Source organism: Girardinichthys multiradiatus, chromosome 8 (genome assembly GCF_021462225.1).
Source record: "Girardinichthys multiradiatus isolate DD_20200921_A chromosome 8, DD_fGirMul_XY1, whole genome shotgun sequence".
Taxonomy (NCBI): Eukaryota; Metazoa; Chordata; class Actinopteri; order Cyprinodontiformes; family Goodeidae; genus Girardinichthys; species Girardinichthys multiradiatus.
This window is the reverse complement of record NC_061801.1, coordinates 14,603,583-14,615,959: the sequence shown is the minus strand read 5'-3', so window position 1 is coordinate 14,615,959 and position 12,377 is coordinate 14,603,583. Positions and strand designations below refer to the sequence as shown.

The window sequence follows — 12,377 nt, the reverse complement described above, 5'->3', positions numbered from 1 at the left end:
GATAAAAAAAAACTTTCAAGGGGTTCAAATGCAATTGCAAGGCAATGTACGGTCTGTGTAGCTTCAGAGGTCATCTTTGTGACGCTTTCTAGGATTTGTCCTGTTTCGTCACAATTTTTGCTCTAATCCTCAGCCTCTCTCCTTTTGCTCAGCATACAGTCTGACAATGAAACCTTCCAAGCAGTGTTTAAAGCTTTCTTCTCTTGAGCAGAGACAAACATGCCTTCCAATGTATCCTCCTTTTAGGCTGGCTGTTAGAGTGTCTGATCACTGGCAGAGTGTGACTTAGGTTTATTTTTTCCTGTTCAGCAAACTTTTCATGACTTGCCTTAATGTCTGCAGGTACTTGGTTGTGGATGACTTTGTTGCAGCCTCTTTGTGGTTGTTTTTGTGAGGTTTTTATGGGTTTCCTGAACATATGCACTGTTTCCTTCTGATAGTTTAACCTCTCAATTATGATCACCTTGCCTCTCTTGGATGAAACTTTGCTGCCCTAATCCAATCAGAGTGACATATCACTGTCACTCATATACATCTTGATTTCATCCATGATTAAATGTCTGTCTACATTCAGATTCTGACCTATGGTTACAAAATGTGGAGCAAGACCCAGAGACTGAGATCCCAGAAACAAGCGTCTGAGCTCCTTAGAGTGCCTGGACTCACATTTACTGATTGGGCAAGGAGCTCAGAGCAGAGCCACTGCTTGTAATGAAGGGGTATAGATCCTCCATTTCACTGTTTAGGAGACTTTGTGGCAGACCCAGAATTTACTTAAAGGACTATGTCCATTCTGTCCTGGGAATTCCTTAGGATCCACTAATTAGCTAGAGTGTCACCAGGGGATATGGATGTCTGGTTTTCCCTTGGGTCTGTTAACCCAATGACCCAATCTTGAATAAGTGGAAAACAATGGACACATGCATGGATAGAGAGGGTGGCTTCTCTCCAGGGACAGATCCAAGAAAAAGCACCTCTTGACTGTAACCCATAGTTGTCTTTGAATGTGCATCTATGGTAGTCCCATGGAATTTTGAATGAAGGTTCTCTGTGTCCTGTCGATTTTATAAGTTTCAAGTGCTGCAGAAACAATAACATTATTATTTGGCTATCTTATCATAAATTGTGCAACGGCTCATATGTCTGGTTTTACTGTCTTGTTATTGCACTTTTTTCATGTAGAAGTACTTTTAAAAGTCTACAGTATACTTTTGAATGTATTTTTCCAGTGTGATTGAAATTTGTCAGTGTTTAGTAAATAGTTTACATAAGGATTTTTATTTTTAGTATATGCATTTTAAATCATTTTGTTAAAAAAATACTTGTAGGCTGTGAAACTTTAAATGTTAATTTCTGGTCAGTCTGAAATATAAATTTATAAAAACAAAACAATAAAATTCAAAATAATACGTATTATTATTAGTATTTGTAGAAGTAGTAGTATTGCTGTGCCGCCCTTTTAAAACTGATTTTGTCAGTTGACATTGTCATTTTGTAGTCATCACAAAGCCACTCTAAAGTCAAGGAAGTGTTTGTCCTAAACACATCAAGCCGATTAGAATCACGGCCATCACCCTTTTCAACAGCAGTCTGCAATCGTATTGGTCTACGTTGTTGCAGGAAGTGTCCCGCAACCAATAGAATACGTAGCAGATTTATCAGCATTTTAACCGCAAGTACAGTAGCTATCTGTCAGTCAACGCTTTTCCTCTTTGAATGAGAAGTTTTTTTCTGCCTGTTTTTCCTTAGTAAATAGGTTTTAACCACGGGCTTGATTTGTTTCCGGAACAAAAAGAAGTATGAGGGGGTTTCATTAATGAAAGTCAGTTTATATTGCCTCGACGATCCGGACTCGGAAGAGTTTTATAGCAGATAACAGGATGGAACTGCTGTTGCGATGGTGGCACAGAGAGGCTGTTCTGAACTCAAAAGTCCGGTCGGTGGTGCTAACTACAAGTTTGGTAAGACACGGAGTAAAAAAAAAAAACACACACACATACACACACACAATTGTAATTTAGTTTTAAACGGCAGTGTGTCTATTATTTATTTAGTTGTGCGTGAAGTGAACGTATTTTGTGTCGGAACTGTGATCCTGTCCTATAGAGTACAGGAAAGTAGGACAGATTATAATTTGATCACTGTGCCCCAAAGATAATACTTATTTATTTGTGACAGACTGAGCCAAATACAAAGACGATAAATACCGAATCCAGTCCAAATCTGGCAGTCATTTTAAAAGGCAGCAGATGATTAAATTGAGCCATAACTTCTTCCATGCAGTCATAAGCAAATCCTGTCGAAAAGATTCTGAAGGACCGCCAGGCTGTTTTATATTTCTAAAACAGTCTACTTTATATTTACAATAATGAGATCCAAAGAAGGTAGTTTTACTACGCTATACTCACGTTACTTTTACTTGAGTAATGTTATTTTAAAGTATTGCTGCTCCTGTGTAAGGTAAGGTAAGATAAGTTTATTTATATAGCGCTTTTCAGCAACGAGACACTCAAAGCGCTGTACATACAATTACAATACAATCACAAAGCAAATAAACACAGATACAGACACAGAAAAACTAATGATAAAATCAAACAGAGGTAATTTAAAAATAAAATAAAGAGAATAGAATGATGGATAAGAAAATGAAAGGAAAATTGGATTGAAAACGCAATTAATCATGCCTAGATGGCACAGTCAAAGGCCACTCTAAACAAATAAGTTTTTAATCTTGATTTAAAGCAACTTAGGGTTTCGGCGCTTTTACAATTTTCCGGGAGTTTATTCCAGATTAGTGGAGCATAAGAACTAAAAGCTGCTTCTCCATGTTTGGTTCTGGTTCTGTGTATGCACAGTAGATTTGAGCCAGAAGACCTGAGAGGTCTGGGTGGTTGATACACTGACAAGAAGTCTGTAATGTATTTTGGTGCTGAGCCATTCAGTGATTTATAGAATAACAGTGAGTAACATTCGTGGTTCCTCTGACCAGCTCTAGTTACTTCTCTGAATGAAGAACAACTATGTTTTAACCTAAAAATGCACCAGACAGACAGACACCTGCAGTTTATGTTACAGTGAGACATCTAGTTTGTGCACAAGCTTCATTCTTCTAATGTCCCGTTTGGAGATCAAGTACTACTGTTTACTTTATATATTAACATCCACTGGTAGTACTTTGCTCTATTCTAACATATAAACATCTGTGTGTTGGTTTAGGTAACTTCAAAGCGTCAGTTGTTTCTTTTGGCCTGAATTTATTTTGTAATGATGTTTTAAAGAACTTTTTATCTTTGTCTGATTACATTATTTCACAAATTAAATCGGGTGTTCTGATCAAACAGTTACTCAGAACATTGAATAGCCTTTTCACTAAATACTTTTTTAAACAAGTAATTCTCTTGCTGACTACTTTTTACTACTTGGGTAAAAAATTACTGAAGTAATGGTACTCTTACATGAGTAGAAATTTTGGCTACTCTTCCCACCTCTTTTGAAAGAAAAAAAAAAACAACAACAACAAAACAAACAACAATTAAGCATCATTGGATGTAGGTGGATATTCCCAAGGTGGGGGTTATTTACAACTATAACTTTAGGAACCTAGAATGCATTGTGAAAGTATTCATATCTGTTGAACCTTTTGACATTTTGTAACATTGCAACCACTAATTTTAGTGTATTTTATTTGTAGTTTAGGAGCTAAAAACAAAGTAGAGATGAACTGAAAGGAAAGTGATATATTTTCAAGACTGTTTACAATACAAATCTAAAACTTTTGTGTGGATTTGTTTTCAGCCCCTCTGAATCAGCATTTTGTAGAACCACCTTTAGCATCGCAGATTGTCACTTTGGCCTGATTGGATGGTCAGACTGGTGTGAGAACACCTGTAAACATCAACTAGTCTTGTCTCAGATTACCAATTGAATTTAGGTCTGGACTTTGACAGAGCCTTCCTAACACACGGACATTCTTTAATCTTACCCAGTTTGTTTTTTTGGTTTTTTTCTGGCTCTGTGTTTCAGGTCATTGTGCTGCTTGAAAGTGAACCTTTGGACTGGTTTTAAGCCTCTAACAGGGTTTCTTTTAGGATTGCCCTGTAGTTAACCCCATTTTTCTTCCCATCAACTACAGGTCCTTCTCAAAAAATTAGCATATTGTGATAAAGTTCATTATTTTCCATAATGTCATGATGAAAATTTAACATTCATATATTTTAGATTCATTGCACACTAACTGAAATATTTCAGGTCTTTTATTGTCTTAATACAGATGATTTTGGCATACAGCTCATGAAAACCCAAAATTCCTATCTCACAAAATTAGCATATTATTAAAAGGGTCTCTAAACAAGCTATGAACCTAATCATCTGAATCAACGAGTTAACTCTAAACACCTGCAAAAGATTCCTGAGGCCTTTAAAACTCCCAGCCTGGTTCATCACTCAAAACCCCAATCATGGGTAAGACTGCCGACCTGACTGCTGTCCAGAAGGCCACTATTGACACCCTCAAGCAAGAGGGTAAGACACAGAAAGAACTTTCTGAACAAATAGGCTGTTCCCAGAGTGCTGTATCAAGGCACCTCAGTGGGAAGTCTGTGGGAAGGAAAAAGTGTGGCAGAAAACGCTGCACAACGAGAAGAGGTGACCGGACCCTGAGGAAGATTGTGGAGAAGGGCCGATTCCAGACCTTGGGGGACCTGCGGAAGCAGTGGACTGAGTCTGGAGTAGAAACATCCAGAGCCACCGTGCACAGGCGTGTGCAGGAAATGGGCTACAGGTGCCGCATTCCCCAGACCTGGGCTACAGAGAAGCAGCACTGGACTGTTGCTCAGTGGTCCAAAGTACTTTTTTCGGATGAAAGCAAATTCTGCATGTCATTCGGAAATCAAGGTACCAGAGTCTGGAGGAAGACTGGGGAGAAGGAAATGCCAAAATGCCAGAAGTCCAGTGTCAAGTACCCACAGTCAGTGATGGTCTGGGGTGCCGTGTCAGCTGCTGGTGTTGGTCCACTGTGTTTTATCAAGGGCAGGGTCAATGCAGCTAGCTATCAGGAGATTTTGGAGCACTTCATGCTTCCATCTGCTGAAAAGCTTTATGGAGATGAAGATTTCATTTTTCAGCACGACCTGGCACCTGCTCACAGTGCCAAAACCACTGGTAAATGGTTTACTGACCATGGTATCACTGTGCTCAATTGGCCTGCCAACTCTCCTGACCTGAACCCCATAGAGAATCTGTGGGATATTGTGAAGAGAACATTGAGAGACTCAAGACCCAACACTCTGGATGAGCTAAAGGCCGCTATCGAAGCAACCTGGGCCTCCATAAGACCTCAGCAGTGCCACAGGCTGATTGCCTCCATGCCACGCCGCATTGAAGCAGTCATTTCTGCAAAAGGATTCCCGACCAAGTATTGAGTGTATAACTGTACATGATTATTTGAAGGTTGACGTTTTTTGTATTAAAAACACTTTTCTTTTATTGGTCGGATGAAATATGCTAATTTTGTGAGATAGGAATTTTGGGTTTTCATGAGCTGTATGCCAAAATCATCCGTATTAAGACAATAAAAGACCTGAAATATTTCAGTTAGTGTGCAATGAATCTAAAATATATGAATGTTAAATTTTCATCATGACATTATGGAAAATAATGAACTTTATCACAATATGCTAATATTTTGAGAAGGACCTGTATGACCAGTGTCCCTGTCCCTGCTGAAGAAAAGCATCCCCACCTGTCACCGCCATAAGCAGTGCACCTTCTACTTGTGTCCATGATGACATTAACATTTTTTAATTATTTGTTCCCTTATCTGGCTGCACAGTGGTGCAGTTGGTAGCACTGTTGCCTTGCAGCAAGAAGGTCCTGGGTTTGATTCCTGGCCTGGGGTCTTTCTGCATGGAGTTTGCATGTTCTCCTCGTGCATGCGTGGGTTCTCACCGGGTACTCCGGCTTCCTCCCACAGTCCAAAGACATGCCTGTTAGGTTAATTGGTCACTCTAAATTGACCTTAGGTGTATGAATGAGTGTGTGCATGGTTGTTTGTGTGTTGCCCTGCGATGGACTGGCGACCTGTCCAGGGTGTACCCTGCCTCTTGCCCATAGACTGCTGGAGATAGGCACCAGCTCCCCCGTGACCCACTATGGAATAAGCGGTAGAAAATGACTGACTGTTCCCTTATCTCAAGTCACAATATTATCGCAACATTCACCAATATTATTGCATGTTTTGCTAATATCATGCAGCCCTTGTTTTAACATGGCAAAATGTTGAAAGTCCATGGGGTATTAATGCTTTTGCAAGGCTGTGTGCTTAAAAAGATTGTGACACAGTTATGGCTAAAACACATTTCTTATGCACATCTGACCCTCTCTAGTTTTTCTTCCTGTTCGTTTCCATGTATCCTGGGTTGAGGTCCCTCGGGGTCCTTCTTCATGCAGTCCTCACAGGAAGCTACGTGCCGGGATACCATTCTATCCTTCTCATCAACTTTCCCAATGAACAGACAGCGAAGGACATTGCCAGGTAGAGCTGTTATGCATTTTACTGTATTTTGGGAGATTACAGTTACAGTTCTGCTTCTGTGCTGTTGTTGGCCAGATTAGCAGTAGAATAATGTGTCAGACTTCTTCTCTGTTCCAACATTTTAAGTCATTATAAAAACTGTTCAAATATTTGTTTAATGTCAGTGAATGCTAAACGATTTTGCGATTTTGAGTACATTTAGTATTGTAGTCAAAGTGATGTAAGTAATATGTAGTGAAAATGATGCCAAACACACAAGTTGATATTTTTCCATCAGCTTCTGGGATGAAAAGTATAATTAAAGTCACAAACCAGACATCTGTGTAGATTCAATCGAACTCACTTTAGATATAGTCTGTCAACAATATAACAATATGTCATGGTCAGTTTTTGTAGAGGTTCTGTCATTTTGTTGTGAATTATGGTATAAGTGTAAACCACAAAAAGGTCAGAGCTAAAGAAGCTGAATGCTCACATAGTTCTATATCCAAGCACATTAATAGAAAGTTGATTGGAAGGAAAACGTGTCGAGGGGCATATTACTCAACTTTGTTGAAGTTCACTGTAAAGTTTCCATGGTTTGTACTGATTTGAGAGTCATGTCATCGTTTTTCAAAGTCAGTGTAGCTGTCATTTAGACAGGCTGAATCCTGCTGACAAGGTTTTGTTAGATGCTAGTTTAACTTTTCAACTGAGCTTATTATTGTGCTTGATTGGCTAGCAAATTCACCTGATCTAAACCCCATACAGAATCTATAGAGTAATGTCAAGAGGAAGATGAGAGACACAAGAACCAGCAACAGCTGCAAGCTGTAGTTCACAATTAAAGCAACCTGGGCTTCATTAACGCCACAGCAGGACAACAGGCTGTTAACCTTCTTACCATGCAGTTATTTATGCGAAAGAAACCCTGGCTAAGTACTTACTACACGTACTTAGACTGAGCCAATCAGAACAGCTGTGCTTCTTTATATTATTTATTATTTATTTATTTTTACCTTGTCTTTATATCTGGCCACCTTTTTTATTTCTGCCTTTTTTCTTCTTCAGGTCTGTCATGGAAAGACGGCTGGCAGCCAGTGTTAACATTCTCCCCGGGACCTTCACAATGTAAATCCTACGGGACCCCGACACTGAAAAAGATGTTTCCTTCTTCCTTGTACACAATCACAAAAGTTGGTCTAATTGGTTTCCCCATGAATAGCAGTTAGCCGTCCGACACGGTGATGTTTTTACATGCATGAGTTAACGTTCCCGTTAATAGGTAACCACAAAAGGAAGAAAACGAGAAAAAGGCTGAAGTTAGTGTTTTGCTAAATGACTAAATAAAGGTTTCCTATGAAACCAGATTACACATTTAGCGTAATGGTAATAAAAAGAAGAAAGTAGAGCACAGAAGTAGTTTTCCTTTTCATGCAGACATACTATATATATTATATAATTTTATAATACAAACAAGATTTAAGACCTTTTCCTTTCTAGATAATGTTCAAGCTTTTATTTGACATTGAACGTTTCATATTTTATCTCCTTAACGTCTTTTATTAAGATTGTATGTAACACAGTGGCTCATCTTTGTGAAGGTGAAGGAAAATAGTACATGGATTTCAACATATTTTACTAAAATCAATAAAAGGTTTGGCATGCATTTGCATTCAGCCCCCTTTACTCTGACACCCCTAAATAAAATTCCGATGCAGACATTTTCTTTCAGAAGTCACCTAAATAGAAAACCTATGTGTGATTTAATTTCAATATAAACACAAAGGTTCTTTGAAGGCTTCTTTGGAGAACAGTAATGAGCAAACGGCAACAAAAAAACAGCACACAAGTCAGGGGTACAGTCGTGGAGAAGTTTAAAGCTGGGGGGATGGTTCAAGCCATCATCTGAAAACAAAATATTTGTACTTTACCAAGACATGGTGGTCCACCTAAATTAATATGCAAGGAGAGAATTGATCAAAAACGCAGCGAGGAGCACCATGTTAACTCTGGAAGAGTTGCAGAGATCCGCAGTTCAGGTGGGACAGTCTGCAAATAGGACAACTATTAGCCATGCATTCTACAAATCTGGGCATTATGGAAGAGGGGCAAAAAAAGAAGCCTACTTTGCAGTTTACCTTATGCCATTTAGGCGACACAGCAAACACGTGCAAGAAGATCCTCTGGCGACATGAGACCAAAACAGAACAAGAGGCAGCATCATGCTGTTGGAAAGCTTTTCTTCAACAGGGACAAGGAAGCTTTTGAAAGTTGATAGCAATGGTGTTTTGAGCTACATCAAGGACAATCCTGTGAGAAAACCTGATATTACTGCTATGTGGTACTAGCAGTAATGAGTGTGGCAGAGGTTCACCTTCTAGCAGCGCAACAATCCCAAACATGCAGCCAGAGCTACAAAGGAATGGTTTATATAACCTGTGTCCGGAGGAACCCAAATTGACAAATTTTACCTGCCACAATTATCATTTTTCAAAATGTTCTTAAAAACACAAAAATAATTGTATCAACAATACATGCAATATTTAAATAAAACAAAGTAGTATGATCTTTGTAGAAAAGGGATCTGTAAAGAACTGTAGATTCAAAGAATAAAAAGGATTTGCACATTTGTCTTTTCTCCTCATGGAGGGGGTATTGGTCCCTCTTGCTTTAAAAATGCTTGCTGTATTTAGCAAAGTTAATGAGTGGGTGCACACAAGTCTGCTTTTGTGCCAAAGTTGCTGGAAGCTTGTGGCGCTAGCTTGCATGAAATAAAAAAAACACAGCATCTTTGGACACCACTGGTTTTTGAACATAGCCTCTTGTGTCACAATGGCCTAGTCAAAGTTCAGCACTAAATGCATGTGATCTAGTCTGAATAAACTTCAGTTATTTTGCAAGGAAGAATAGGAAAACATTTCTCTGCTGCTTTTTACTCACCAACAAATTCTTGCCACTGATGTCTCTTTCTAATTTGTTATGTGTTGTGGTTCTTCAGGTACTACTGGAAAGGTGAAATCCAGGATGCAAGTGAAATCCTGATGGTAAGCTGGTTACAATCAAAATGTCCTCTGAAACAGAACACCTGTTTGACTGCTGTTGTTGCGCTGTTGCAGCTGGTGAAAACGAAGACCTCCAGGGTTGGGGATGTTATAAAATATGTGAGGTAAGATCTGTATCTATTGCCAAGTAAAAGAGTAATTGAGCTCAATTAAAATATCAATTATGTCACTGAATATTAGGCCAAACATTCCAAAACAAAAGATGAAAATATGAAACCCAGCGTCTGTGATTGTAAACTCAAGTTGTATCTGTGTCTGTGGAATAGAGAAACGCACACATATGAGAATATGCCTTTTATTCAGGGGTTCAAATTAGAATTTTATGGGGACAGGCCTGAGCAAATTCTATTACCAGTTAGACTGTTGGAATTTTAGCAGGACAGTGACCTCATTCAGCATGACATGCAACAGCTTGCTTCCATAGACCCAGCCTGTCTGTTTGACTGGCAATCCTTGCAGTCCCAATCTGTTGCCTAATGAGATTGAATGAAGCATCACACAGGCAGAAATCAGACATGCTGACGCAGACTGCTGGGCAAATGCAAAAGCAAATCTCTTATGTACCAAAACTTGACAAACACCATTAACTTTTGCATCCTTTGTTTTACAGAATCTCCACAGAAGTATAATCCTACTATTTTAAGGCAGATGTGACACAATAGAAAATATGCCTCATATTTTTACAAGTTCTCTATAAATTGACCTTACTGACTGAAATCAGTAAAATAATTAGTAAGAATTTGAAATACATGACTGTGATGCACCATTGATTTCTATTACTTACATGTAAATATTGCACATCTTTGTGTGTTTGCACATGCTTCCATTAATCTTTCTGGCTTTCTGCCAACATTGATAAATTTCCTGCAGAGTCCTATAATGAAATCATTTGAAAACGATCAGAGGGACAAATAATGACTCGCAAGAGCAAAGTATGCTCTTGCGAGTCATTATATAATATCATATGCTGCTCCATCACAGATTTAACTTGGTTAAGAAAGCTCCACACCATCTGAAATGTACATAGCTTTATTATTTGTTTCTAAATATACATCTGACCCGACACATACAGCTGCAGTCTTCACTAAAGAGGACCTTTTCCTGCTGAGGATGGTTTAATGTGGACCAGTTTGCTAAGGAGCTCATGTTTACTACCTGTTTTGTTGTGGCTTATTCATATTTCCGCTATAAACATATTTCAGCGTGGTTCACTTTTCGCTCTGGTGTAATGGAGCACATAGCACATGTGGTGACAGCTGCAGCAGCCAAACATCTTTCTGTTTCACTGCTAACATTATTGTAGATTATCAAAATAATGTGCTCAGTGTGTCATACAGTTTTACAAACCATGCACAAGAAATAGACTGTGATTTTAAACACTGTCCTCACAGCTCACTGGGTAACAGTATGGGTATAACAACGAAAAGATCACAGACTGGTGTTGCAGTAAATACAAAAAAGGCCTATTATTATTTACAATTGCAAGCAGAAGTTTCTAACACAAAAGTTGCTGAGTGTCACTGTTGCCGTGTTATTGTTCTGTGCTATCCAAAAGGCAAGACATGATGAACAATTTACTAATCTGTTGACTTTGGAAGGATCAGGCAGTTTTTTTGTTTTTTTTTTTTGAATTAAACAAAGTAAGTTAGTTTTTGACTTTAACTTTTTAATACTCGGTATTAGTTTGTTTGTTGTGAAAATGTTTATGCAACCCTCATGTCAGATCAGCCCTCCAAAGTCTTGTTATGGTTTATGTTGGACTCAGACTGTATAACTCTACTTATGCTGGATCACTAGACTTGCATACAACAACTCTGATAAAAATTGTCTTCAGATCAACAGGTCTCTGTCTTGTAAATCAGAGCTTGTGTCTCAATGAGACATGAATAAAAAAAGGTTTAGTAATATTATAATTTTAAGCTCTCTGCTGTTTTCTGCCTCCATAAAGGTCCATCCATCCCTATGCAAACCCAGAAGCCCTCAGTTTCCCGGTGGGGGATGGCAGTCAGGCTTATATGAAGTGGATGGACGACGCCATTCCAGATGACTGACAGAAGCTTACAGCATTATCAGAGCAACTGAGCCACGTGTGTACATACTATTGTACAAGGTCTTTGGGAAATCTTCTGCAGAGTTAAAGTTTATCACCTAATATGTGTTATTGTTGTTTCATCATAAAAGTATTCATTAATATAGAGACATTATATAATTGGGACTTAATTTTCAGCTGATGTTATTGTATGGTTTAAATAAATATAGTTTTTATAATGGCAGACATGCCAGCAGAACACAAGTTGCTTTTATTATTATGTATATGATGTCTAATCTAGCCTAGTCTGGATAGATTTTTCCTCATGTATGCCAACTTGAAATTAACACAAATGTATTTAGCCATGTAGACATGCTAAATATAATTCAATTAAGTTCAGAAATGCTTTATTTATCCCAAAGGGAAATTAAATATTGTTGTAGCTTATATTATACAGGTTTCTTGAAAGAGCTGTTGGCTGTGGGCAGGAAGGATCTCCTGTAGCGGTCTGTTTTACAGCAGATCTGAAGAAGCCTCTGACTGAAGACACTCTGTTGTTGTACGACAGTCTCATGAAGAAGATGCTCAGCGTTCTCCATAAGGTTCTTTATGTTCCCCAGAACAGTCAGCCTTCTTAATTAGATTGTTGAGCCTTTTTAACTCCCTGGCTCTGATGCTGCTACCCCAGCAGATGATGGCAGAAGAGATCACTTGATCAACAACAGACTTATAGAAGATATGCAGCATCTTGCTGCAAACACTGAAGGACCTA

The 12,377-nt window shown here is 38.6% G+C and overlaps 1 protein-coding gene across 1 annotated transcript; it reads left to right on the top strand.

The window, feature by feature from the left end:
- Positions 1 to 1,597: 1,597 nt before the first annotated feature.
- Positions 1,598 to 11,864, top strand: zgc:63972 (protein CutA homolog). The gene is made up of 6 exons (XM_047373105.1): positions 1,598 to 1,961; positions 6,384 to 6,532; positions 7,583 to 7,642; positions 9,513 to 9,558; positions 9,631 to 9,680; positions 11,525 to 11,864. Exons 1-6 carry the CDS (start codon positions 1,881 to 1,883, stop codon positions 11,625 to 11,627), a joined length of 489 nt encoding a protein of 162 aa, XP_047229061.1. The 5' UTR covers positions 1,598 to 1,880; the 3' UTR covers positions 11,628 to 11,864.
- Positions 11,865 to 12,377: the final 513 nt, after the last annotated feature.

Excerpts from the sequence above, each read along its gene's own strand:
- zgc:63972 (XM_047373105.1), top strand. The coding sequence starts at position 1,881 with ATGGAACTGCTGTTGCGATGGTGGCACAGAGAGGCTGTTCTGAACTCA. Across the intron at positions 7,643-9,512 it reads CTCCCCGGGACCTTCACAAT|GTACTACTGGAAAGGTGAAA; the intron begins GTAAATCCTACG and ends GTGGTTCTTCAG. Across the intron at positions 9,559-9,630 it reads ATGCAAGTGAAATCCTGATG|CTGGTGAAAACGAAGACCTC; the intron begins GTAAGCTGGTTA and ends GCGCTGTTGCAG.